The sequence below is a fragment of the Aulonocara stuartgranti genome (assembly GCF_965226115.1).
Source record: "Aulonocara stuartgranti genome assembly, chromosome: 20".
NCBI lineage: Eukaryota > Metazoa > Chordata > Actinopteri > Cichliformes > Cichlidae > Aulonocara > Aulonocara stuartgranti.
In genome coordinates this window covers 22,912,811-22,939,137 of record NC_138956.1, presented here as the reverse complement: position 1 = coordinate 22,939,137, position 26,327 = coordinate 22,912,811, and the positions used below count along the sequence as shown (strand labels likewise).

Below are 26,327 nucleotides of genomic sequence, written 5' to 3'. Positions count from 1 at the left end.
CAGGCCAAGACAGAGCCATCGCTGGTTAACTGATTAGCTCAGTAATTGCAGTGGAAATGCCATTCTAAGACTGATATAAAAGTGCAAAGGCACATCCAGGAAATACTAATCAGTCTCTCGGCTGTTCTCCCAGGAGGCTGCTCTTCTAGTCCTTGCTGCTGTTGGTAATGCCACTGCCTCCAGCAACAGCATGTTATCTAAGTGTAGGTTTTTGTATTTGTGTATGTTTGTGCTACATATTTGCACCTTGAGCTTACTGGCTAGTAATTAATATCTCCTTCTTTACTTGCAGGAATAAAAAACCTTTAATATGGGCGCTGTAAATCTGGGCAGGATCTTTCTGCATGTCAGAATAAATGACTCATTACAGCGGCGTCAGTGTAAGACATGCAAAGAGAGCCTTCCTTGTTCAAAATCTCCTCATTATAAACCTCATTTTTGTTCTGCGTAACATGCCTCGGGCTTTTTTTCCCCTTCACTCCCCTTTCTTTCATCCATTTGTCCTTGCCTCGTTCAGAGAGAGTTTGTTTGTGCGCCATGGATCACACCTACAGTGACTACAGTCTACATCCTCACCTGTCACTACAACTGCTCCCATCTGTCTTTTCTCACTTTGTCCTGCCCTGCATCCATTTCTCTGACCTCGTTACACACAGTGACGCAGTCTGTTTGCACACAAATTTTGCACGTGAACTCAGAAACGGGCAATATTTAAGTTCACACAGACACACAAAAAGGAGGCTCTTCTAAAAGACAATTTGAGGCGAGTTGAAAACACAGCTCACGCCTCTCTTCTCCAAACTCTGTGTTTGTGTCTCTGTCAGGTCTGTTTGTACGGTGGAAGGATTATTTGATTGTTTACAGGTTTAGAGCTTGTCTGCAATCAATCTGCTGTGTTTACGGTGCATGTTGTCTGACAATGAAGGATTATTGGGAATTGCTGTTTGTGTGTGTGCTTGTGCATCTGACTGGATAACCTACTTTAACTACAAAAATGTTCAGTTTTCCCCCCCATGCTCCTGTTACGTGGCTTCATTTTATCCACTCCGCTGAGCAATGTGTCAAATATACTGCTTGTTACTGCGCTTCATTGAAGCAATATGACATTCAAACAGAGTGAAATATTAGAAAACAATATGTCATGTTTTCATGGCTACATCGTTAGATCAAATGAAAACATCTCTTGATTGTGATTCAGTCTGGCTTTGCAACTTTCTCTTAATTTTACCAAAACTTCAGTGGGATAAAATTAACTGCCTGCACATCATAATGGTCCTATTACTGATTTTAGACAATTTCAACCCCCTACCAACCTACTACCAAGGTCTAAAATTGAGCTAACAAAGAAGTACCAAAACTACAGTTCCACCAATTGCTATTGCAGCCTTGTCTCAACAGCAGGTCAATCTCTAAATTTGCCCACTAAAAATGCCCATCTTCTGTAAGGAAATTTAATATTTGGTCTTTATTGCCATTATCTTTCTTTGTCGTGTCTTCCTCCCCTCACCCCTAACTGGTCACGGCAGATAGCCACCTCTTCCTGAACCTGGTTCTGTTAGAAGGGAGGTTTTCCCTTCACTATCACCAAAACGGTTGCTCATAAGGGATGATATGATTGTTGGGTTTTTTTTCTCAGCTACAAATTTCTTCTTTGTATTATTGTCAGGTCTTTACCTTACAATATAAAGTGCCTTGAGGCAACTGTTTTTGTGATTTGGTGCTATATTAAAAAAAATGAATTGAATTGAATTTTCTTCCCTTGTTTTGAAAGACAGGACGGCGTCCTAACAGTTAGCAAAGCTTCACCACATTTAATGCAGGTTATTGAACTCCAGCACTTGATGTTTGCAGTGTTGGTGCCTTTCTGGGCATTTTTAATAGAATTACCTCATCATTAATATGTCTCACTGTGTGGTACAGAGTGTCTAAGAAGTTTGTGTTTTCTTTTTGGTGATTGACAAAAACAAAAATGTTGAGGCCTCAAAATTATAAGTTCAAAAACGAATAGGTGATGTCATGATGCCCATTGTCTATTTACAGTCTATGTGTACTATTCACACCGGTGTAGGGACTACTCAGGCAAAGGAAGTAAACTAAATGTAAGACCTATCTGTGGCCACACACACCTGCCATCACAGCAGCTTTCTGAGTGAACTGTCCAATTACTGAATTACTCTCAAACTTCTTTAAAAACAAAAGCAAAGAAAGAGGTATGTGCATATAAATGGCTCTAATTCTTTAAAGGTTCATGTATTTTTCTTCAACCTTTTGAATTTAAGCTAAAAGCATACACTTTCAATTGAATCTTGATTCTTTTATTTCATATCTATTGTGGCTAAGAACAAAGCCAAAAGAGTGTGTCACCGTCCAAACATTTTTCGAGCATTACTGTAGATTTAATTTGTTATATGACTAATCAGAGAGAACAAAAGTAAAAGCCATATCTTAGAATGCAAAAGCACATTTATTTTTGAGATTTTGTTAAAGCTTTTAGTGAAACAAAACCTCCCTCTCTTCTAAATAACAGAATTTGAGGTGAGATGTTTAGAGGGAAGATGTCTCTTTGGTGGAACTACTCGGGAACATATGAAATGTGACAAGCATCCCCAACTAGACGCTACATTTTTGTAGGTGTCACAACCCAAAACCCCCTTTTTAGAACAACTGGTTTGACATGCAACAACTTTGCTTTCAATTTCAAGTTTCTCCTTAACTGAAAGTAACTGTCAGAAATATTCATTTCTGGGAAGAACTATGACTGAAAAAGAAGAGTGATACTTAAGTAACTAAATACATGTACTTGGATACTTTTTAAGCTTGGCTATCAAGCCGGTCTGTCACATCTAAAAGAAGCCACTGGAGAGACAATTAGCGTAATATGGGGTCAGTCGAGAGAGCAACCCGAACTCTGCCGTTCCTTCTCAGTCTCCTCCTCCTAAACTCCATCCAGCAGCTTGAGTCACTGCTAGCCCTTTGCCAGCTTGCCTCCTGCCCACACACAGCTTGGCCCTTAAGTCACCTGCACTAACCCACAGGATAAATAAACCATGTGCAGAGCAGGGTAGCCGCCAACCTGGGCTATTTTCAGCCCCACTGTGCTCTTTTTTTCCCCCTTCTTCTTTTCTTTACCGCCTTCTTCCTCAGTCCAAAATGTCTTCTTAAAAAGCATTTCCCCCTCTCAGTCTCAGATAAATAGAGCGTGCTTAGGCAGCATTACTGATCCATCTCGAAACAAGCCGGAGTCGTTGAGACGTGTCAACCTTTCACTATAACAACACAGGAAAAAGATATGGTTTTAAAATAAAAATGTAAGATTACTGATCCTTAATTGCACTGTTACAGTTAAAGCAAGACATCGTAAAGAATGACTGGGATATCTAAAGCTCGTGATCCCCGATTATACATTTTTCTGTGCAGCAAAAACTCATTTGTTATGCTCATTCCCTTGTCACCAAACTGCACGCCTCCTTCTATTCTTACATCTCATTTTACCTGTACTTCCTTCACACTCCCTCCTTACTTGTCCTACAAAAGCACCAGCCTCAACTTGTTTCGGGAGGATTGATTCTCAGATGGCATGAAACAAAAAAAGATTTTTCTGCAGGAAAAAAAAAAAAAAAAAAAAAAGAAAAGAAATGAATTATTAGATAGAAATGGGCAGAAAAAAAAAGACTACTGCAGGAAACAAAAACAAAATAGAGAGTACAGTGGAAATGGCTTAAATGTCACCTGCCTTAGAGAGACAACTGTGGGATACTAAAACATCAGATTGCAGCACTGGGTGGAACAAAATCTCAAAAGTGGAACAAAATTAAAACGTAAATGCAAGATTTCCATTAGTTTTTCCCCTGTTTGAGGTCTGACTGGAGCTCATAATTATATCTCATGTTGCCAAAATTTTACAGCAGTGGTGCAGCCAACTGGTGAATTAGTACCACCAGCTGTTATCCATGTGTTAGGTCCTAATATTCACACAAAAGTATTCTTTTGGGGGGGAAAGACTAATGAGTTTTTCACCATATTTGAGATCCAACATCATAATTTAAGTGGTGCAAGCAGGATGACACTCGGCTTTAAGTTGTATGCCTTGTCATATATGAAGGTAATCTGCAGGGATGCATGGAAGATGAATGTTTATTAAATTTGCATTTTAAAGTGTGTAATAAAGCTGCACTTGAGCTCTCCTGCTGTGTTGGGCACTTTCACTGCTGACAGATGGCTTTTGTGTACAGGATTACTCCCCATTATGAGCCCTGAGCATTTACCTGCCGATCTGGATAATTTGGTTACGCTGGGCCTCAATCACTCTTTGGACATGGTCAGCACTAAATAGCCCTCGTTCAGCAATGTGCTGCAAATATTAATTTAATCCTCAGTAAGTGTGTTCAGATGATTTTTTTTTGTTGTTGTTTTTTAATCCAATTCACCACTAGTAGAGAGATTGAGGAGTCAAAGGGGAATGTCATGGGAGCAAAGAGAACAAAGGATAGGGGCACAAGAGTGAGGCAGGCAAAGGGAGATAGTAAGAAGAGGCGAGAACATGTCATGAAAACATAATGAACACCGTCATGCCCATGAGGTTTGATGTGAGGAATGCACATCAAACCTCATGGAGTGTAATGTGAAGGGTTGAGATGAAGGAGGAATGCAGAAACTCTCTAAGAAGTGAAGGGGGGGGGGGGGGGGGGGGGTAAACACTGTGACTGAGATATGACATAACTTTGCAAACTCAGCACCAGAGCATGTGGCAGGTTCACGAGTCAGGCTGCGGAGAGCAGCTGTGCTGACCCACAAGCCGCTGGGCGGTGTGGGTGGTGGCTGTGCTCCACATCTGTCGCTTCGGGCCACAAACCCTGAGGAAATGCAAGCCTAAGTATATTCCTGCCAAGGGAAAGATTGGCTGCCCCCATTCCAGAGTCTGGTTCTTTTCCAGCTCCCAGCACGGCTGCAGTTGTCAGAGAAATCTGAGCTCATTGTCACCCTGAGGGTTGCTTTTGGAGAGTTCATCCTGGGGCTTAAGACCATCACCACAGGTTTTACAGCAGTCAAAAGAGAAATAAGATGTGAAAACACAACAAATGTGTTCAACTGCAACCCTGCAGACCAATGAATACAGAGAGGAAAACAGTGCAGAACTGAAAACTCCGCAGAGGCTTTATTTAACAGCTTTTCCCCCCTAAAGTATTCCAGTTATTTTACATCGCCCTTCCAAACAGTTACTGGTTTACGTTCTCTAGGTATTTATTTTGACCAAAGTTATTTTACATATTCTGCAGATGTGTGAAGTGACAGCTCTAAAACCACAATGCTTTGGGATATTTAATTAGGATATGCAGAATTTATAGCAAGTATACTAAAGCATGCACAGACCTTAGACTTGTATATGACTTCTTCTTAAACAGGCTTTCTCATGACATCTACAGCTGCACAGCTTGCAAATGATGAAATATATAAAACACTGTTATTCTCATACCACCAGGCTCTCGCTTCTCTTCTCCTCGGCACAGCTTGTCTTACATTTTGTCAGCGAAATCTACAAATGCATGTTGCCTTCTTGAGACATGACAGCAGCGATCAGAGTACTGAAATTATAACACAACTGTCACGATAGCAGTGTGCTGGGAGCTTGCAAACACACATCTATTCCCCGGGTAGAGCTGTCAAAGCCTGACTTTGACAAACAAAAAAGGGCCAAGCATCAGGCCAAGGGAAACGCTCATCAGAGTGAGACTCACTCTGTTCTCCTTTACTGGAGTTCACTGCTGAGTGGGTTCTTAAATAAGCCCAGTTTGCTCTCTACTATAGAAATACCTCAGAGTCCAATTAGCAGTGATCATTCTCTTCAACTGTTAAGGAGCAGAGGGGGAGCGCTGGGTGCTTTCGATAACGCTGCAATAAATACTGGCACGACATTACAGGAAAAATGTCATCCATTATGCTTTTCTTGCTTTAAAGCTACAATCAGTTAAATGTCTTTAGGCAAATGTCTGACATTTTGGGGATTTTGAACATTTGAAAGGACACTTGTCTTATACAGCTACAGCCAGTGGGCTGTTAGCTTAGCACAAAAATAATAAAAAAAATAAAATAAAATCTGCCATCAAGCACCTCCAAAGCTCACTAACCAACACAATCTCTCTTTTTCAAACAGCACCGTCACAGATCATTGCTTTAAACAGTGTGCAGCATAGCAGCTAAATGCCATTTCACCCTGTTCAGCTTCAGAATACCACCAGCTAACCACTTCCTGCAGATCACAAAGACCTGTCATGTTTATGTTCATTAAACATGTCAGAGAAATATTTATTGCCAAACCATTTTGTAACTTATAGACAATAAGTATTAATTTGAAGTAAATTCTATATCTTACAGGAAACCAGTGCAGGGAGCAGAGAATTGGAACGATGTTTTCCCTTTAGCCAGTTTTTCTTAAAATCCCAGCTGCACCATTCGGAATGAAATGTAGCGTCTACACTGTAGAAGAGCGGCTGTAGTTAGTCAACTCTACAGGAGATGAAAGGATGAATACGTTTCTCTGCGGTTTGCTCTGACACTCTCATTCACTCTAAATTTCTAAAATACCAAACGGCTGATTTAGTTACAGCCTTAATATGTTGGGTAAAACCAGGCCCTCATCTTACACCAGGATTTATCACATTGGTTGAAATTTTTAGTGCCCTCGATTCTAGGTAGGAACTAATTTGCATCGGTGCATTTTTGTTTGCAGACAGGAGAGTCTCACAGCCTTGTTTCCATTTAATTAAGAGAAATTGTGTTGCTCCAGCTGTCCAATTTTTCAACACACAAACATAATACAGTAAATCAATAGAACTGAAGTCATTTGGTGAGACGGTGAATGGCCCACATTCACACCAGAGTAAAATAAATAAAATAAAATAAAATAATAATTTTATTTTTTCGTATTTACCGAATTACTCCAGTGGTGCAATCATGGAATCACCTCAACCGGTTGTATTCTGGTTATATTCCTATATAAATGAAAGGTTGCTGAGTGCATATGCCATTTTGCAGGTCAGTCACCATCCTGCAGCAACTATGTTACTATTTGTGGTAAAATTTCTTAATTTCTGTACCAAATCTTTGAGGTTCTGTCTGGATTCTGAAAGTAAGAAGTTACTAAATTTCTGTTTAATGCGAATTTTGTATGTAGATGGCAACAGATTTACAATTTTCTACAGCTTATCACATTTAATCGATGTATCATCACCAACAGATTCCATGTAATTACAAATTTAAAATGTGCTAAGACCTGAACCATCTAAGGACAGTAAGCAGTAGTGCTAAGGCACATCAGCTTCTCATGCAAATGTTTACAAAACAACAAATAAGTGCATTTGCTTTTTCTTTGACACTTCGATAGGTAGAATAAAGACTCGGACATCAACTTTTAATTAAACTCAAAAGTCTTCTGTCAAACTGAGTCTTATTTTCAAGCCAATACAAACATGTTTAAGATTTTTTATGAGAACATTTCAAACATATAATTCTCTTTTGGGAGCTTCTCTTTAATACACTGAAACTCAACAGCAGAGGAAATATCTTCTGCAAAAATATGGAGAAATAAGCTGGCACGACTCAACAGAAAACGATAAAGTATTGTCAGCTCTCCGCATGCACCATCATTTGGAAAAAAATCTACCCTTGAGGTATCTTACAAGTGCAGAATAGTTCTTTCGTTTTCCACATTATATGGAATAAAAATATTTCTTTAAAAAAAAAAAAGAAAAAAAAGAGAGAGAAGTGATCCTGTCAGTTCAGTCGAGTTTTCAGTCTGTATTCGTGTCACAAACAGCTTGGAATAGTTTATCAGCCTCTTTTCTGTGTTTGATCTTTTTACAAAGAACAGTCTGTTGGGATATATCTCTTTCCTTATTCATCAAGTATGTTGCAATGAAACAATGAAAAGATTAACAACGCAATGCATCAAAGACAGTCTTCAAAGGAAGTGTATTTTCCAGTTTTCTGGAGCTACGCGGTGATGTAGATAACAAAAGGAAGTGGAGAGGAGAGAAATAAAGGCCTTAAACCTCTCCAGGGGAAACACCTCTCTGCTGCCACTATGTTCTGGCCAGATGTAATTTCCTGAGCAGCGTTCTGCTCTTCAAAGAGTGGAGAAATTGCCCTATCACAGTAGACACAGTAGAGAGGATGTGGGGGCTGTCTGAGTAACAGTCTTAGGCACATGTGCAGCAGATATTAACTACTACATAAATTATCCATCCCCCACAAATTAGAAGAAAAACACATAAAGGTCAATAAGATGTCTGAACGTGTATTAGACTCAGAACTACAGAGCCAGGAACGGGGTGACACGAAACAACTATTTACATGATTCATGTGCGCACATTTCATATTCCAGTGCTGAAATGAATTGTTGAGGCAGAACTAATCAAATGTTTGGGAGCATGTGCTCGCAACCAGAAAGCAGTTTTGAATTCTACGAAGGAAAAAAAAAAGAAAAAGAAAATCATGATTCAATTCAATGTTTGGGTTAAAGAGAAGGGCAAGCAGCTCGGCCAACATCGGCTGTGTCATTAAAGCACCACAACACAACTGCAATCTTCACCTTTCAGTTCAAGGGGCTGTTTGGTTGGGTGGAATAAATATGTCCTATTGTGGAGAGAAAAAACTCATTACCAACCTTGTTATGTTTCTGTGTGCAACTTGAAGGTAGGTTGAAAGGTGATCTCAGACCATGTAATCTTAACAGAATGTCATCTTTAATGAGTATTTCTACTTGCGAAAAAAAAAAAATCAAGCGTAGGTTCTACTAACAAGAAGTGTGACTCGTTTCTTTTCAAGCGTCCAGTAAATCAGCTAGACCCTGAAAATGACACACCTAGATAGAACTGAGCCATAAAAATGATTATTTACAGCTCTTTCTTTCCTCCTGTAATGTGTGACAATTACTACCTTGAAACAGCCAGAATACACTTTGAAATTACAGTGTGAAGAAACTTCTTTAGCCACCATATATAGATTATATAGTGGCTAGGTAGAAAAAGTTCAGGAAGCACACACTCTTTCCCCCATAAAGTCAATGTTTGACAACCTCCCGTGTATCTTTAACGGCGAGTTTTGACACCTCGGTAAATATCAACGAAGATGTAGTTTGATGACCATCAGAATAGTTTCAGAGTTTTTCCAAGAGACCACCCTCACAAACTCCTGATGCACACCCAGTCATTTTGCTCTATAAGCAGGTCTGAAATATGACAGAAATCACTCAGTTCAGAAAAGAGCTTCTAGGGTTACTCCTAGCAGGCTTTCAAGGGGTAAAGATTATTACTTAACAGGACATCATATAAAAAAAAAAAATCATCATCTGGTCCTTAGCGGAGTCTAAAATTATTTAAATTCGACCTAAGAACAACAACAACAACACATGACATATACTGTGCTGTGTTTATGTTGTGGCTTTTTATGCAGCATTTCCTGGTATGGTTACATAATTTAAGAGTGTTCAAACCATTTGCCATTTTTCTTGCAAAAGATAAAGAAATGAGGGGAAGTTCAAGACTTTTGAAGACTACTGTAGATAAATGCTGCCAAAATACAGAAGTAAATGTCATGATTCAGGACCTTTAGCAGCAATAACTTACAATAATTGTTTTTTGTATGGCGTTATCACTCTTGCACATCACTGTTGTGGAGGTTTGGCCCACTCTTTACAATGTTGCTTTAGTTCATTGAAGTTTGCAAGCTTTCATCTATACACAGCTCTGTTAATGTCCCGCCACAGCAGCTCAGTCAGGTTGAAGTCTGGACTTTGACTGGGTCATTGTAGCACCTTGATTCTTTTCTTTTTCAGCCATTCTTTTGTAGATTTGCTGCTGTGCTTTGGATCGTTATCCTGCCGCATGACCTAATTTTAACCAAACTTTACTTGTTGGTCAGATGGCCCCACTTTTAACTCTGGATTGACGCAGTGACTGCAGTGTGTTCAGGTAAATCATCACCCCTCGTGCTCATCGTGCTCAGCAGTTATATGAACAGATGTTATGTGCTGATATGCTTTGTTTGCTTTTTGACCAAATGGGGGAAAAAGTGGGGAAGCTTGTCTTACAGCAGAATATTTAAATTAAAAAAGAAATCTGCTCATTTTTCTCTTTAGGAGGTTTAACCCTTGTTCTGAAGTTAATTACTGATTTTTTTGTAAAGAATGTCCTTTGTGGCCATCCAAGAAAAAGCTTTTACTTGGCAAACCCTCCAAACAAACCAAAATTGTTCTAATTATAATGACATGAACTTTAAAATTTTAAATGCTAACTGAGCCCTGTAATGTCTGAGAAGTAGCTGTTTATTTTTGTTTTGTTTTGCAGTTTTCCTAAGCATTACCTGATCTGACCTTGAGTTGAATTTGCTGGGACAGCCACTCCCAGGAAGACTGAATGTTTTCCATTTGTTGGGAAAAAAAAAAAAAAAATCACCCAAGAGTGATGGACTTCAAATTGTTTGGAAATGACCTCCCAGATCAGTGGGCAGCCAGAATTGCGCTGCTGATGTCCTTCCACCTTGGCATCATGTTAACATACAGCTGAATGAACCAGACCATCAAAACGTCTTCTTTTATAGAGGTGATCGATTAATCCAATGCATTTGATTAGCAGCACTTAGGCGTTACTTATCCCCTTAATTCCTATGGAAGCAGTGAGGTTATTCTTAAGTTTTTCACAGGATTTTGCATTATGTTTTTCTTAAACAATTAATGATATGACATATGACATTTAAGATTGTATTTACCTAAGTTAAAGACATGGCAAGGATCAAATGACTTTTTAAATAATGACCTGATAATAATAAAATAAATAAAATTAAAAAAAACCCTCAGAATTCAAATAAGTTAATTTTTTCAATAATTTATATTGACTATATATAACTATATATAAAGATTTGTTTCCAGGTGGCCTCAACCTAAACCTATAAAAAGTCAACAGGTTTCACACGCATACGTACATTAATGCCAAAGGGAACTTCTTATTCTTGTCTTGTTTTTGTTTGTTTTTTTGCCATTCATACATTATTAGACCAGCACCCAATGTAATGTTTATGCCATAGATGCCCTAACAGTACTGGTAATTACCAAAATCATTCATAATTCAGCACATTAGTAACATTAGTATTTTTAATTAAAATGCCAAATTAGTTATTTACTTGCATTATTGAAAAGCAAAAAAAAAATAATGTTTTAGTGGTTGAATGTTGTGCTTGATTAACTTTTGATTTCTCAGTGAAGTCCTGTGTGCTGGCTCAAATTATAAAAATATAGTAGAAGTATAAAAATGTGCATACAGAAACAAGTTTTTGACAGATGCCATAAAAACAAGACAGCAAATATTTTAGATCGTTAATATAAGCACTTTGCACACAATATTACAACAGTAGATGTTCAGATTAAATACTGCCAAAGTCTGACATAATAATGCAAGCAAATAAACCTTATCATCAATGACGTCAGGTTACAGACAACTGTATGAAATGTCCCCCCCCCTTTCTGGTCACTCTGTATAATGTCATATGGAGGGAATATAGCTAATAAAATCATCTCTGAATCTTGCTGTACGACGAAAGTTACAGTCATCTGCTTAAAAAGGGGAAAAGGAGCCAGAAAAGAGTATAAACTGAGGGTATGTAGAAAGATCAGGGGCGTAATTTACAGGGGGGTTAGGGAGGTTATGCCCCCCCCCCCGATAATCAGACCTAGCCAATATAACCCGCCAATAAAATTATGAATTATCTTGCATAAACAGGCTGTTGATTTTCTTTACTCATCACCAGCAAAATAGTTGCATGTTTAATCATCTGGGAATTTACCCAGATTTATTCATTTATTTATTTAGACAGAGATCTTGACAACACCAATGTTCAGCACAAACTTATGCCCATGAACAAGATCTGACATTAAAGATCATTTTGAACTGAGAACCATGCAAAGCTTCTCTGTCAGGGCTTAAGAATAAAAATACAGAGCCCAAAATGACATCCCCCTCAAAGCATTTTTAAAGGAGGGAGAAATCACTGTTTAGAGAGGAAATTACTGTCATGCAGAGCAAAAGAAACAGTCTAAAGAGTCCAGGAAACAGATAAAGAATTAATTAAAACAACAGAATACAACAGAGATAAAAGATTAAGGAAATGAAGCACTGGCTTTAGAAAGGATATAGCACATCAAAATACTAATACAATTTGTGTAGCATGTAAATTGCTATTTAAATATTCTGTATATGTGCAGAAATAATTAGCGCTCTGCAGTAATAATGAGGTAGAAGTCAGGTTTTCATTTGAAAGAGAAAAAGACCTTAAGTCTTCATTTTTTTCCAGTTCTCCAGTTAATATAAAGTCATTGTTGTCTCATTAAATTCGGTATAATGCCAGTTTCCATCAAGGAAAGTTTCATATTAACAGTCTTGCAGGCTTCCTTTTAATGTGAAAAAACAATAGAAGCTTTAAATCAGGGGACTAAGAATATGAAAATATAATTTATGTTAAATGGAGAACAGCAGCAGTGTGGAGAATGTAACTGTTGTTGAACTGATGGACCTAATACAGAGGAAATGGGCATTATAATAAAATAATAAACTAAGTAATTTCACCCTCTTAATGTTTTTTTTTTTAAACTCTGTCTGCATTAGTGCGCTGCCCCTCAGCTGTTATTTCATAGTCCTGATTTGAATGCCCTAGGAACACATATATATATTATAGTTTAGATTTTTTCATGCAAGTTAACTTAAGGCTGCACCTGTAAGCTCAAATAGCTCATCTCTTTAGGTATTCAAAGAGAATTTCTCTCTCTTCACACAACTTACTGTGTTGGATTGAGGAGAAACATTTCCCACTAACAACTCAGCCCTACAATTTAATGAATTGAATGATGTTCACTGAAGTTCCTCATTAATCACATTTTCGTCATCTAGCATACAACTGTGTGTCTTAGCATAAGTAGCAGCGATTAAGCTACAAATATGCGACTCCTCATTACAAGAGTATTAAACATCGTCTGTGAAGGTTCTCAGTCATCCAGGTCATCGTAGTCAAAGGAGCTTGCAAAGAAAAGCGTCTGGACTTCTTTAAGTTGCTTGAAGACGTTTCACCTCTCATCCGAGAAGCGTCTTCAGTTCTAAGGTCAAGTGGTGGGGAGTCCCCACCTGGTGGGGCCAGGTTTCACAATGAGCTCACCCGAAACTCTGGCTGATTGGGACCCACACCCATTTTCACACCTTGGCTCAGGCGATTAGAGGATCATCAGGGGGTCCCTTTGTCCCTCTTTGGGGGGGATACTCCCACTAGGTTTAAATCTGGGACTCCCCACCATTTGACCTTAGAACTGAAGAAGCTTCTCGGATGAGAGGTGAAACGTCTTCAAGCAACTTAAAGAAGTCCAGACGCTTTTCTTTGCAAGCTCCTTTGACAGTATTAAACATCCATTTCCCATTTGTTGCTTATCAAGCTAGGCTTGCAAAGGGCTGCAAAAGGCTGTTTTGAGCAAGAGTTGGTCTACACACTGGTCAGGTCACCAGACCATCAGCAAGCTAACGCAGAGAGACAATCATGCACGCCCACGGCCCATTGACAGTCACTAGTTGACCTAACAGACAGGTCTTTGGACTGTAAACTGGAGCAAACCCACACATGTGTAGGGAGAATAACACACACTACACACACCTCAGATCTAAATCCAGAACCTCTCACCTATGAGTGGGGAGCACTCACCACTGCACCACAAACCAATACATATTCATAAAATCATTTATTTGACCCCTACTGTAGAAAAGTGTGAAAGGACTATTGTGAGTGTGCCTTTAAGTGTGACCTCTTTGAACAACTATTTATAATACCAGTATAATTAAGCCACATTTAATTCCAAGCTTGATTGCACAGCATGACAAAGAGACTTCTTATTTCCTTAACACACCTGTCCCTTTAAATCTCACCACTATAAAAAGGTAAAAAAAACAAAACAACAACAACCAAACCAAAAAAAAACCCCAAAGCAATAAAATTTATTGAAATAGGAAGGACACTACTCAAAGTGTCTCAATAAAAAAAGAAACAGACACCAAAGTGAGGAGCTAAAATATTGGTTGTCATATGCTGCATGTAAAGTCCTTTAATTAAGGCAATTTGTCATTTGGGCTATATCAATAAACTAGACTTGATGCACAATACAAATAGTGTGGGTGTGGAAAATGAAATATGAAATCAGAGGTTTAGCAGCCACAATCTTAAAGGTACAGGCTCTTTTTGTTTTAAGTCTGGAGTGAGAAACAACCCAGAAGCTTGCTTTAGAAGATCTACTAACTACTCTAATGCAAGCAAGGAGAGCTGTGACTGCTCTGACCATGCAGAGATCTAAGAGGTTTTGTTTTTTTAAATTTGAAGATGGTTGAAAGAAAAGCGGGGAGATGAAAATAGATCAGAGCTGCTGCGACTTGCTACCAGGCATGTCTGTTTTTTAAAAAAAGACACTCTAGTAGTGCTGCTTCCAACTACATGTGGAGACTCAAAAAAAGGCACCCAGTTGCTTTGCTTTTATTGGTTTAGCAGGAAAAATGGCAAAATTGCCCATAAGCAGAAATATCACTTCAAAGCTACTCCAGTGCAGCTGCTACACTAAGCGGCAGCTTTAAGAGCTCCTCTCTGGTGTCATTGTGGATGAATGCATGTCATTATATTCCTCCTTTAATCTCTTCGGACTGCACATGCACGCTTGTTCTTCCTCAAATCTGCTGGTTAGATCGAGGTAAAAACTCTTTGACGACTCGTGCTCCCGTGAATAATATCTGCCAGATAGTAACAGAGATGCTCACAGAAAGTAAACGGAAATCTTGTTAGGAAAACAACTACAACTGAACTTAATCCAATCTACTCAGCGAGCTCGCCGTTTCGAATGATCAATGTTCAGCTCCAAATTAAAAACCATGTCTGCTGCCAGTGACTTCTGGCTACAGCGTTTGGGTGGGCCGGCGTCAGCAGAAGGTTTTATAGCAGAGACATTACAGTCGGGCAGCTCTGCTCCTGTGCTGCAGGGGAAACGTACTTTTCCAGTCAGTCAGGCAGACATATATAATGTCAGTGGACTGCTTAAACAAATTTTGCCAGCTCCAGTGCATTATTTCACATCCATTCTCCACAAGGACATCTGTGCACATTGTTTACTGGTTTGTTTTATTTATTAGGATCCCCTTTAGCTATAAACACAAAGCACATCTAGTCTTCCTGGGGTAAAAATATACAACACATTTTCAAACAATGCCTCCCTTTCATTGTTTAAAGGATAAAATTAAAAACACTAAAAACCATTTTTATTTTAAAAAGGTAGACGCGAACATTTTTTTTTTTTTTAAAAGCTGAAGGGATTCAAGCGAAATAACTAAAAAGCTCAAAACAATGCTTGATCATTTACTTTAACAAGAACTTGTTAGAAGACACGGAAGACTCACAGAAGTGAAAATGGGGGTTTTAAACATCTGCGTGCACTTGGGATTAAAAGAAATGGCGTACATGCCCATACAACAACACGTACTGTGGCAAATTTTGCCACATATATGCTTTAAAATATATATATTTTAGAATTGATCTAAATCTTACAGTATAAAGCTGGTTATTTTATCAAAAGCTTTATTTTCATGTTGATCTCTGTAACGATGGCTTTACACTGGATTTACCACAAGGTGTTTGTTCTGACTGTCAATGTTGCATTTGATTGGTTCAGTATCTGTGTGTGCAGATATGATTAATGGTTTGCAATTTCAATTTAGTTTCATTGGCTACATAGCAATTAACTATCCGAGGTGCTGACTTCAGCTGTTGCTCATTCCCATCTGGGATTCGAGCGCAGCCAACACAACTCCGCGTCATGATCTCAGTCCCTGGTTGGCAACTTTTATCAGTCTGGTCATTTGCCAACATAACAACTGGAGCCATAAAAGAAAGACAGCTAATGCTTGACACCGCATCCTCTGTACTTTAATATAGGAGAAACAAAATAGGGGCTCTGTCAAAACAGTATAAAACATTAAATCCCAAAAAAGCACATAACTCAAGGGATGAGCCAGTGTTGCAGCCTGTTGCAGAAAACACAATTTGTTCCCATTTGTTTAGTTGACTGTCCAAAAAGAAAAAAAAAAAGAAAAAAAAAAGCCAAAGATAGCAAAGAGGAGGAGGAGTTGTTCAGGAGGGAGGTACAACAGTGGGTGTCTTCAGCTATCTGTAAAACACGGTGGAGGCTCTGTTATGGTTTGCCGTTGCATTTCAGCAAGGAGTGTTGGGGATTTTTTTCAAAATTGATGGAATTGGGAACAGAAGAAAGTACCAGCCAATTTTGATCCACCATGCAATACAATCTGGAAAACATCTGATTGGCAACAGCTTCTCCTTCTTCTTCTTTTTTAATGTATCGACCAATTTTAAGTGTTTTTTTTTTTCCTCTTTATTATTTTTCAGTAGCAGAGTAGAGTAGACAGGAAAGGAGGAAGAGAGTGTGGGAAACAACAGAGAGGAAACAGCCCAGGTTGAAATCACATCTGGACCCCTGCTGAGCTATACCAGCACTTCAGGTAACACTTACAGCTTTAATACCAAACACACTACCAATGCAGTAAAGGCATACCTGGATAGAAATAAAGCACAAACACACACACCATCAGTGATGGACTGGCCTCTTCAGAGCTCAGACCTCAGCATTATCATCTTGACAGAAAACAAAACAAAAGGCAGCCAACATCCAAAGAAAGGCTTTAAATGTCCTTCAAGAAGCCTAGAGAATATTCCTGAAGACTACTTAAAGAAATTACATGAAAGCTTGCCTAAGAGACTTCAGGCTGTGTTGAAAAGTAAAGGTGTTCATACCAACGAAAGCCTTCTAAGCTTGTTAGAATTGCTTGCACATGTTTCATTTCACATTTTCCTGACAAAATATAAAGAAGTGCAAAAGTGAGTGATCATCCCATGCACAGTTACCATTAAAAGTTGTGAAATTTGTTGACACTGAGTGTAGTGCACTGCATACTGTAATATGCATGTATGGATGAGTGTGCAGAACTGCTGATGACTCAGTATGGGAACCACTTGGGTCAGCAGGCATGCCCATCAAAATGCACTGAGGATTGCAATTGTTTTTTTTAAAGTTTAACACAGTAATTTTTATCTCTGTTTTGTCACAGCCTGTTTAATAAAGCACTCTATCAATTAAATTTCAGCTTCAAAAAAGCCTGGACTGACATAAAACATCAATGTTTGTTCACGGCTCTGCAGACAGTTATTCTGTCAGATATATGAGAGGTTTCAGAAAAATTCCCAGCTATAATTACAGCTCGGTTGTTGCAAACTAGCAATTATAGAAACAATGTGACTAGAGCGTAATCCTTTAATAATCTTCTGATCAAATCTTCTGGAGCAATGACTTACCACTTTGAAGTCCTCTGCTCTGCACTCGGTGCCGTGGAAGTGGCAGGAGAGCAGCATGTCACTGATATCGTGGCCGGTACGGTCGTAGAATTCCCGCATGTTGAAGGGTCGCGGTTTAAAGTTGTGGAAGTCGGCTTTGACCTTGAGACTCTCCAGAACGCTCTCCTCCACCAGGTGCATGTCTCTGATCTCATACCTTTGAAATCAGATAGAGAAGGAGAGTTCATAGAAATGTTTCAGCAATTGCAAATTTCATGTCTCGTAGTTTGGTATGGACTCAGCCGCTTGCTTGAGCAGCACATCCCAGCAGTTAACAATCACTCCCTTATCATAGACTTTGTAAAGGTGCTTTTGTACACTTCCAAGAAAATTTATGAGCGTCTACACCAGTGAACCTTTACTCTCCTCAACCTAAAAATAATACTGCACAATGAATCATAAGGTGCAGAAACCAGACGATAAAAATGTACAAGATGGTTTTTCTGTGGCATTTTCCACCTCTCAGATGACAAGGACTACCAAAGTGTAAAGCTTTATTTTATATTACAGTGCATTATAAAGTTGAGACAGGAGCTGTACAAGGCCATTAACCCAGTAGTCCCTTCACTGCAACAGTTCCAGGCTGCATGGTATTTCAATTTGAACCAACCTTATGTTGACTGGATTATGTTGCCTGTCAGAACATTTGGTTAAACTTTCATGTGAATTTTTAAGCTGACTGTCTCCTTCAGAAGTAAAAGTAACTAAATCTTTTAAATCCATGGCAGAGGTATGGTGAAAAAAAAAAAAGGGAATTTTTCAGAACAATGGAATCATTAATATATTTCTGGGTCACAGTTCAGCTGGTAGAGGAAGCCATAACAGAATTACCACCATGTTTGAAAGATGAGACATTATGGTGGGAAACGTGATGGCTTTTTGCTTCACATGGTGCTCTATCATTTTGACAGAAGCTCATTTTTGTTTCATCAATCAACAAAACTTAGTTTTGTTACTTAGATTATGGACATTAGCAAAGAAACATGTGCACCCACATCCCAGAGAGCATTCTCCAGCTAGCAGTTCATGAACATACTCAAATACAGTCATGGTCCCTGTTATATGTGCTGGTTTGCTGTCCTTTTGCTGAATTTTCTCCTTCCTTCTGTGCTTCCCCATCAGTGTAAGCTATTTGTTATTTCCGGTTTTACTTTGAAGTCTCGTTCTGTGTATCTCCATGCTTTTGCTCCTGAGCCCTCTGGCTCACCTTAATTGTGTCTCTTTCTGAAATCAGCCCTCTAAGTGTGCATACACACATACACACCAGCCAATTCATTAGCTACACCTTGCTGGTACCAGGGTGCACTCTTTTTTTGTCTTAAAAAGTGCCTTAAATTATTATGGCACAGATTCAGCAAGGTGCAGGAAAAATTCTGAGATTTTGATCCATGTTGACAAGATGGAATCACACAGTCACTGTAGGCTGAAGCATTTGAACAATGATCAACTGCCACTAAGGGGCACACCACCAAGAACCACTGGTACAAGGCAGGATGGAGCCATGCTTTCATGCTGACTCTACCATCTGAATGTTCCAGCAGAACTCGAGACTCATCAGACCACAACAGAGCACAGGTGAACTGTCGCCTCCATTTCCCGTTTCTGTCTGACATTAGTAACACCCAGTGTAATCTGCTGCTACTGTAGCCCATATCTTTCAAGGTTTGACTTAATGTACTCGCAGAGATACTCTTCTGAATAGTGGTTATTTGAGTTACTGTTGCCTTCCTAACAGCTGGAAACATTTTGACTAGTCTCCACTAATCTCTGGCATTAGGAATTCATTTTCTCCCAAAGCATTCCCATTCAATGGATATTTTATACTTTTTTGGGAGGGGACCATTCTCTGTAAAACCTGAAGATGCTTCTGTTGGAACCCCCCACAGCTTCTCAAAAACCCAGGCTAGCTTGTGTGGCACCACCAACAACGCCACTTTTGAACTTTTAACTCACGTTTCTTGCCCGCTTTAGCAAGTCATTTTGACTATGTCTACATGCCTAAATGCAACGAGTTGACGCCATGTAATCTGCTGATTAACATTGAACGGGTGTATCTAATGAAGTGGCCAGTGAGTGCATAGTTTTGTCCTTTTATCAGATTGTCCGTTTACCTTCTGAATCTTTGTCTGTGCACTTCGTTCAATTATATCAAATACACATTTTAGTTAAGTTAGCAAATGTCAGCTAGCTAACAAGCTTAACATCAAAAAGTTTGCATAGTTATTGTAGCCATCTTGGAATATTAATAAAGTAGCATCCACTAACCAACCCTAGAGTGGCCACAATTGATATCTGTATAGTTGCTAATGGTGGGGACCTTCACAGGATGCCAAGGAAAAGTACAGTAAATAATAAAAAGCTAACTCTTTCCCCATAAAAACAGGTTCAGGTAGCAAACAATCTGACAATGAACAAAGGTAAAAATAAGACTACATATGCACAAAAAGCTGCTTAACCAAGTACGCACATGAGGAAACAATCAAACCAGGACAGACAGTCACAGGGGAAGGAAATCAGACAGCAGAAGGCAAGACACAGGCTGAAACAATCAGGCAGAAAGCGAAGATGCAGGCAAGGAAGTGATAAATAAATAAATGATAAATGTTAAACTAAGGTACGAGCATAGAAACAAGAAAGAGAGAGGCAAAGACAGGGAAACAGGAGACACTGGGAACATTAAAAGCAGAAGATAGTATATTAAACAGAAAAAAAAATCAAAAAGCCTAATTAGGTCTGTGTTTTAGCATTTAATACCCATATTAATGAGTTTCTCATCTGTAATATCATGTATGATGTTTAACATAGCTCTGCCTCACTGATAGCTTGGCATTCAGTTACATTTCTGTTGGTTTCGTCTGTTTCTCCTGACAGACTCTTAACTATAAAGGCCTATGTGTAACGTAGTGGGGAGCCAGACAACCCACATCATACGCAGCATTATCGGTAGCACTGGGAAATTTACTTTCATTTAATGGAGCTCACAAAAATCTGACCACGCTGCCTTGTATTAAAAGTGAGCAGAATAGCTGTAAATGCAGCCGCTCTCCAGCCTTGCTGTGATCTCCCACTGAGCTATTATTAAAAATGTCACCATTTTAATGGACTCACCAAAGAGCAGACTACTCCAGCCCCCCATCTCACCCCACCTCAAACGCTGCTTCAAATGAAAGGATTTTTTAGAAATTTCTCATATGAATGTACTGTGAATATGGTCTTTTATTGTGGCAAATACAATTAATACACACCATGTGTTTTATGTGCAACATGAATAAGAATGAGATCCAGTGGCTGCTTACTTTAAGAATGGAGTCGGTAATGTGCAATTATGCCAAGCTATTAAAATTTCTTATAAAAACAGGGTGCAGTAAATGCTTTTCTTTTCATTTTGCGGAAGGCAAAAGGGCATCCAACTAAGTGAAATCATCAAAACAACAGATCAATAACAACTAGCTTCATTCTGGTTTAAAAATAAGTTAATAGATTTTAGACATTAAGAAGAGCCTAACCTTATTAGGATGGGGCAGGGAGTGCTTTTGTTTGATTGAAAGTGAACTTAATTGAGGAGAGGCATTGACTCCCTGCTGTTTGTACTGTTGACAAACCTGCCAAGAAGGCACTTATGAGATAAAATCCCAGAAGTACAAGCCGACAGGATCAGCAGAGAGTGACACTTCAGTATGTGCACAGCTTAAATATCATGCCACAAGACATTTCCCAGACCAGTGACTCCAAACATGGGAAGTAGGTGGAGAATGATCTTAAATGCCACGAGCACTTTCATTTCTGGCTGGGGTATAACAGCTAAGTGTGTTGTTGCATCGCCTCTCTACCTTGCCAAGGGAGGCAGGATAATGAGCACTAAACCTACTTCAGAGTGTAAGAGTTGAGATAAGTACACAAGGAAAGAAACTTAGAAGGAAATTCAACCCCTTTCTGATTTGGTGGCCAACTTTGACAAAAAATTCAAAGGGATTAAGAGATGAATTGATGTAGAAAAATCCAAATGGCAAGTGTTGATCATCAGCCACACCAGCCTCACAGGAAAACAAAGCTAATTTTACTCTTCAACTTCAATTTCTGTTAAAGATTTAGAATAGAAATTGTCTCCATCTCCATGTTAAAGTAAACCCACCAGATGCTGAGTCTTCTCCTTGATCTCTTTAACAGACAACATGTTCAAGCCTGGCATAATCTGAGGACACTTTCGTGTTTTTGATGACTCGGGTGAAACAACGGTCCAAACTCTCCTGAAATGCTCTCAAGCCCTGATTGTAGTGAATGTCAAAATCTTGCTAATTGTTGCATTATTGCTACCTCTGTTGACATTTGGAAGAAAAAAAAAATATTACAACACCACAGGGAAAGCAATCAAACAGCGTCTTAAGCAAGGATTAACGCAGCCTCTTGTTTTTGCCTGCCTCTTCAACAGCCCTGTGCGTGATCATAATCAGCATTCATTCTGAACACCTCCACGTAATATAACATTTAAAATCTACTGAGTAGATTTAATGTGCAGGAGGAGAATTTTTGGTGAGGTTTCACTGACATGAAGGATGTAAGTATGTGAACGACAAAAATAAATAAATAAATAAAAAAAAATACCCACAGCGTCTGCCATTTCACTTGCAATCAAAGGAAGCAGACTTTCCACATCTTTTCCTCCTGTGCATGCTGTACAGTACGACGCTGCTTCCAGCTCCATTACCCAGAGCCTTCAGCTGCACCAACAAGGCGGCTGGAGTTTTCTGATTAGTACGCCTTAGTTAATTCAAGCCTGCCAAGCATGCTCTCTCCAAGCCCTGAATCACTCAACAAGGTATGAACTATTAGGGCTGGCTGGATAAAGGAGTGCAAACTGCCAGTGGGGGATGAAGAACTCAATCCTATGCTTAAAACTGGGGTATGCTTTGAAGGTGGGGCCACTGGACTTTAAAAGAAAATCCAGATTAACCTTTCAGCACATTGTAGTTTAAGTGATCTAAGAAGTAACTAGACTACTGCACCTTCTCTAGCCTGTAATGCAAGAATTTGACCACAGAGGTCATAGAGTAGTAGAAAGTGGTAAGACATAGTGGCATAGTGGGTTAAGTAGAGTTCTTTCCACAGGAAAGCAGGTTTGGAATCCCAAGTGAAGCCAAAAGTCAGTGTAAACTTATTTTAGTGCATATGCCATGCTCATCAGGTGGGAGGGAATTTATTTTTCGTCTTTCTTAGACTTCTGCCAGTTTTCAGTAACAATGCTGCAAAATACAACCACTCTGTTACATTCCTGTATTGAAAATATCACCTAGAAGTATGTATGATTTATTCTAAAAATATGTCTAAATGGACAAAAAACAGAATATTAAAAGACAATTTGCTAATTAATCTGGAACAACGTTTGATAAAAACATTAAATGTTTTATCTAAACTTTGAAAGTGTGAATTACTTTACTAACTATCATAGGGTGAAAAGCAGGTACGCCTGTTGGGTGGTTGGTGCCTATCCCAGCTGTCATAGGACATAGTGTCATAGTGAGCTACACCCTGGACAGGCCACTAGGCAGCACAGCTCATATTCACACAATTAACCTAGCGTGCATGTTTTTGCACATTTGTACTCGTTTGTGTGGGAGGAAGTCAAAGTACCCAAACTCCACCCTTCCGGAGTTCGAACCCAGGAATTTCTTTTTATGAGGCATCGGTGCTAACCACTGGTGCAGTAGGGTGTAAAATATGGGGCGTTTTAAATGCCCAGCTAAAAGGGCAATATTAAATGCAGTAATTCTCCTGTAGCGGAGGCAGAGTTGGAAATTAAATTCGGAGCGCTCTCTATTAACTTTTCTTTAACAGCTACCTTTGGTTGAGAAGGGCCAGCAGCTCCCCTGCGTGGTACAGGTCGTTGCGCGTCACGCGGCTGAAGCGGAAAGCGTTCAGGTTGCAGAAAGTGACGGCGGGGAACGTCATGATCGGGGTCGTGACCTCATCCAGTTTGGTGACGTGAGGGTACTCGAGGTAGAAGTGGATCCGGTCCACGCACACATACAGCAAGAAGGTCAGAGAGCCCAAGAAAAACACGAGCCACAGGCAGCGTTTGACGCAGAACCGCTCGTACGTGAAGATGTGAGAGATTCCGTGCAGGGTCGAGCTGTGCGCAAAAACTTCTATGGGTGGAGGTTGATTTGACTCCATTTCTTCGGTTTCCACTTTGAGATCCATTGTTCACCGTGCAGCCCTCTCGAGTTGTATGCCAGAGTCAGAAAGCGGCTTCAAAACAGAAAATATTCATTCACCTGTGGCATAAATTCTCATTATCCACGCGAACAGGTCCAAACGTGCAGATAACCTCTCCGTCACCTGGTGCGGTTCGGACGCCATCGCTCATACACACCGACAAAACATTTTAAGCTTTAAAGAAAGTCAGGCGAGCGAGAGATGTGTGCAGAAGTAGCGCCTTTGAAAAAAAGCACAATGACTCCAATGCGTGCATAACCGAGACGCCAAAGCGAATGTCCATCACCGCTGCGCTACAATGATGTTTTGCAGGTTTCTCGCTGGGCTGCAGAAAAGCAAAGAACAATATAAGGGCTGACAAAGTGCTTCATCAGCCTGGAAATTCGCTGGTCGATTATAAGTCCAGTGAAGCACGCGTCGTTCCTGCGCGACAGCGAGAAGAAAGCCGGAGCTGTGGGAGAAATGGAAATCCTTCTTGGCACTTCAGCCCGTTCATAAAGAGTTCCTCTGTAGCTGCGCTGCACGCATGCCCCTTACAGTCAGTCCGCAGATTTTCAGGTCAGACCCGGAGATTTTTTTTTTTATACCCTACTCAGGAATCTGAAAACCTGTTTAGGAGTCAGACGGTTGGTTGTTGTGGTGAGTCGTGAGGTTTCCTCCCCCCGCGCGCTCATTTATGTCTGTCTGCAAGCAGCAGTGGACTGAAGCTCTGCTGTTCACCTGCGAGTTAGTTACTCCAGTTGTTTTTTATATGTCAGCACTACACAAGCTGGCAGCCGGGAGGAAGAAAAAAAAAAGAGAGCGAGAGGTGGGATTTCAGAGACTGTGCAGATTAAAGTGGATTTGTTATCTTGGGATATATTTATTTAAAAATATAATTGAATCAGTGATTTACACCCTATCGATATTTCAGGGATTCAATAGAATATTGAGCAAGTCATTTATACAGATTGTTAACTTTGGTCTAAAATGATCAAAGCATATCACCATCCTTAAAATATACAAACTTGCCTCGGGGCTTAAATGAGGCTTTGGTGATTCACTGGGCATATAAGAACAGCTACTTGGCATATATTTAAGTCAGTGACTGACTTAACTGTGCGTTTTCATTTTTATTTTGTCCTGGCTCTTAGACAAAGTAACGGACAAAACTTGTTTTTGTGTCTAGGAATTTTATTTTATTTTACTTTACGTTGCTGAGTTAAACTAACACGTTTCTAAATACTTAACCAGCTAGAGCAACCGAAAAAAGCAACTTTTTTCAACCCCCTTTGTTTTATCTAAGGGAGATGCAGTAAGTGCGTTGTAATATGTGTTGGTTTATGTGGCTATCTCAATTTTTGCATGTTTTTTTGTTCACATAAGATTACCTGTTTAAATGAGGGAATAAGAAGAAGAAGAAGAAGAACGCCCCCTCAACTTGGACTTGCAAATCAGAAAGTTGCAGCAGACCAAAGTACCCCAAGTTAGCAATCCAAGATAGCAGGACCGAAATAAACAGTTGTAAAACTGTAAACTTTTAAATGTGTACTGCAACTGTATATTTTTGACTCACTAAATAAGCCATACACCGAGCGCTGATCAGGCTCCATCCATGAATGTGTTTGAAACACAAAAGTATTATGTTGTACTGCTAGTATTACCCGAATGACTATTTTGCTAAGAACCAAAACAAATCCTTATTTTCTCACTTTTTCTAGAACAAGCTAACTCAGGAGTGACATGACTCCTGATTAAAACTCCCATGCCACTGGTTCAATCACTGTCTCATCTTGGACCACTTGCATGCCTCCCACCAGACACATTGTTAAAAGTCCTTTTTGAAGGACTTTGGTTCGAACTGGTGCATACATGCGAGAACACTCGAAATCCCCAAAACATGGTAAATGGCCTGTATTTATATAGCGCTTTACTAGTCCCTAAGGACCCCAAAGCGCTTTACATATCCAGTCATCCACCCATTCACGCAAAACATGCTTTTTTGGAAACTCTCTGGCCGAGTCATCCAGCAGTCACAGTTTGTCCCTTGTTTGTCAGCACTTCACAGATTCTTACATTTGCTCATTTTACCTTTTTGCAGAGCATTAACTTCAAGAACTGAGTGTTCACCTGCTACTCAATACATGCCTCTCCATGGCAGGTGCCATTGCAGAGAGATAATCAGAGTTATTATTAGCACCTGTCAGGGATTGTAACATTTTGCCTGATTGGTGAAGACAATTTGGACTAATTAGCTTCTTACACAATAAGCCCATTTGGAAAACCTGAAAGGTGTATAATAGTAAAACTGACAAAATGAGTCATTTGGATGAAAAAAATTCTATTGCGATATTATGGCAGCATCCATCTGTCTGTCTGTCTGTGTTTTTTGTTTTCTTCTAGCTTTGTTTCTAGCACACTTGCGTTGTATTAAGAACTGATCAGCTGCTAGCTAAAATGGATGCTCTAAGCTGTGAGTCTACACAATACAGTACAACCTAACTTTTCCCACAGAATGGGAGTTAAAAGAAAAAGTTGTAAACTTCCCACTGTAATTGTTTAGAATCAAATGTCAGATCAAAAGAGCAAGACATTTACGTATTCAAGCTGAGCTGAAAGAAAGTAAATACCGGACCTATATTTGTCAGGCAAAATCCAAATGAATGAGA

At 39.5% G+C, this 26,327-nt stretch overlaps 1 protein-coding gene across 2 annotated transcripts in view; it reads right to left on the bottom strand.

Moving 5' to 3' along the window:
* LOC309696429 (acid-sensing ion channel 1-like) overlaps nucleotides 1–25,159 on the bottom strand; it is a 70,474-nt gene extending 45,315 nt beyond the window's left edge. Inside the window, exons 1-2 of one of the 2 annotated variants that reach the window (XM_082517668.1) lie at nucleotides 25,050–25,159; nucleotides 17,428–17,623 (exon numbers count right to left, since the gene is read on the bottom strand). In XM_082517668.1, the coding sequence (XP_082373794.1) occupies nucleotides 17,428–17,607 (180 nt within the window). In that variant the 5' untranslated portion in view covers nucleotides 17,608–17,623; nucleotides 25,050–25,159. Of the gene's footprint in view, nucleotides 1–17,427; nucleotides 17,624–23,302; nucleotides 24,566–25,049 lie in introns of those variants that run through there. The other variant, XM_082517667.1, reaches the window with a different exon arrangement.
* Nucleotides 25,160–26,327: the final 1,168 nt, after the last annotated feature.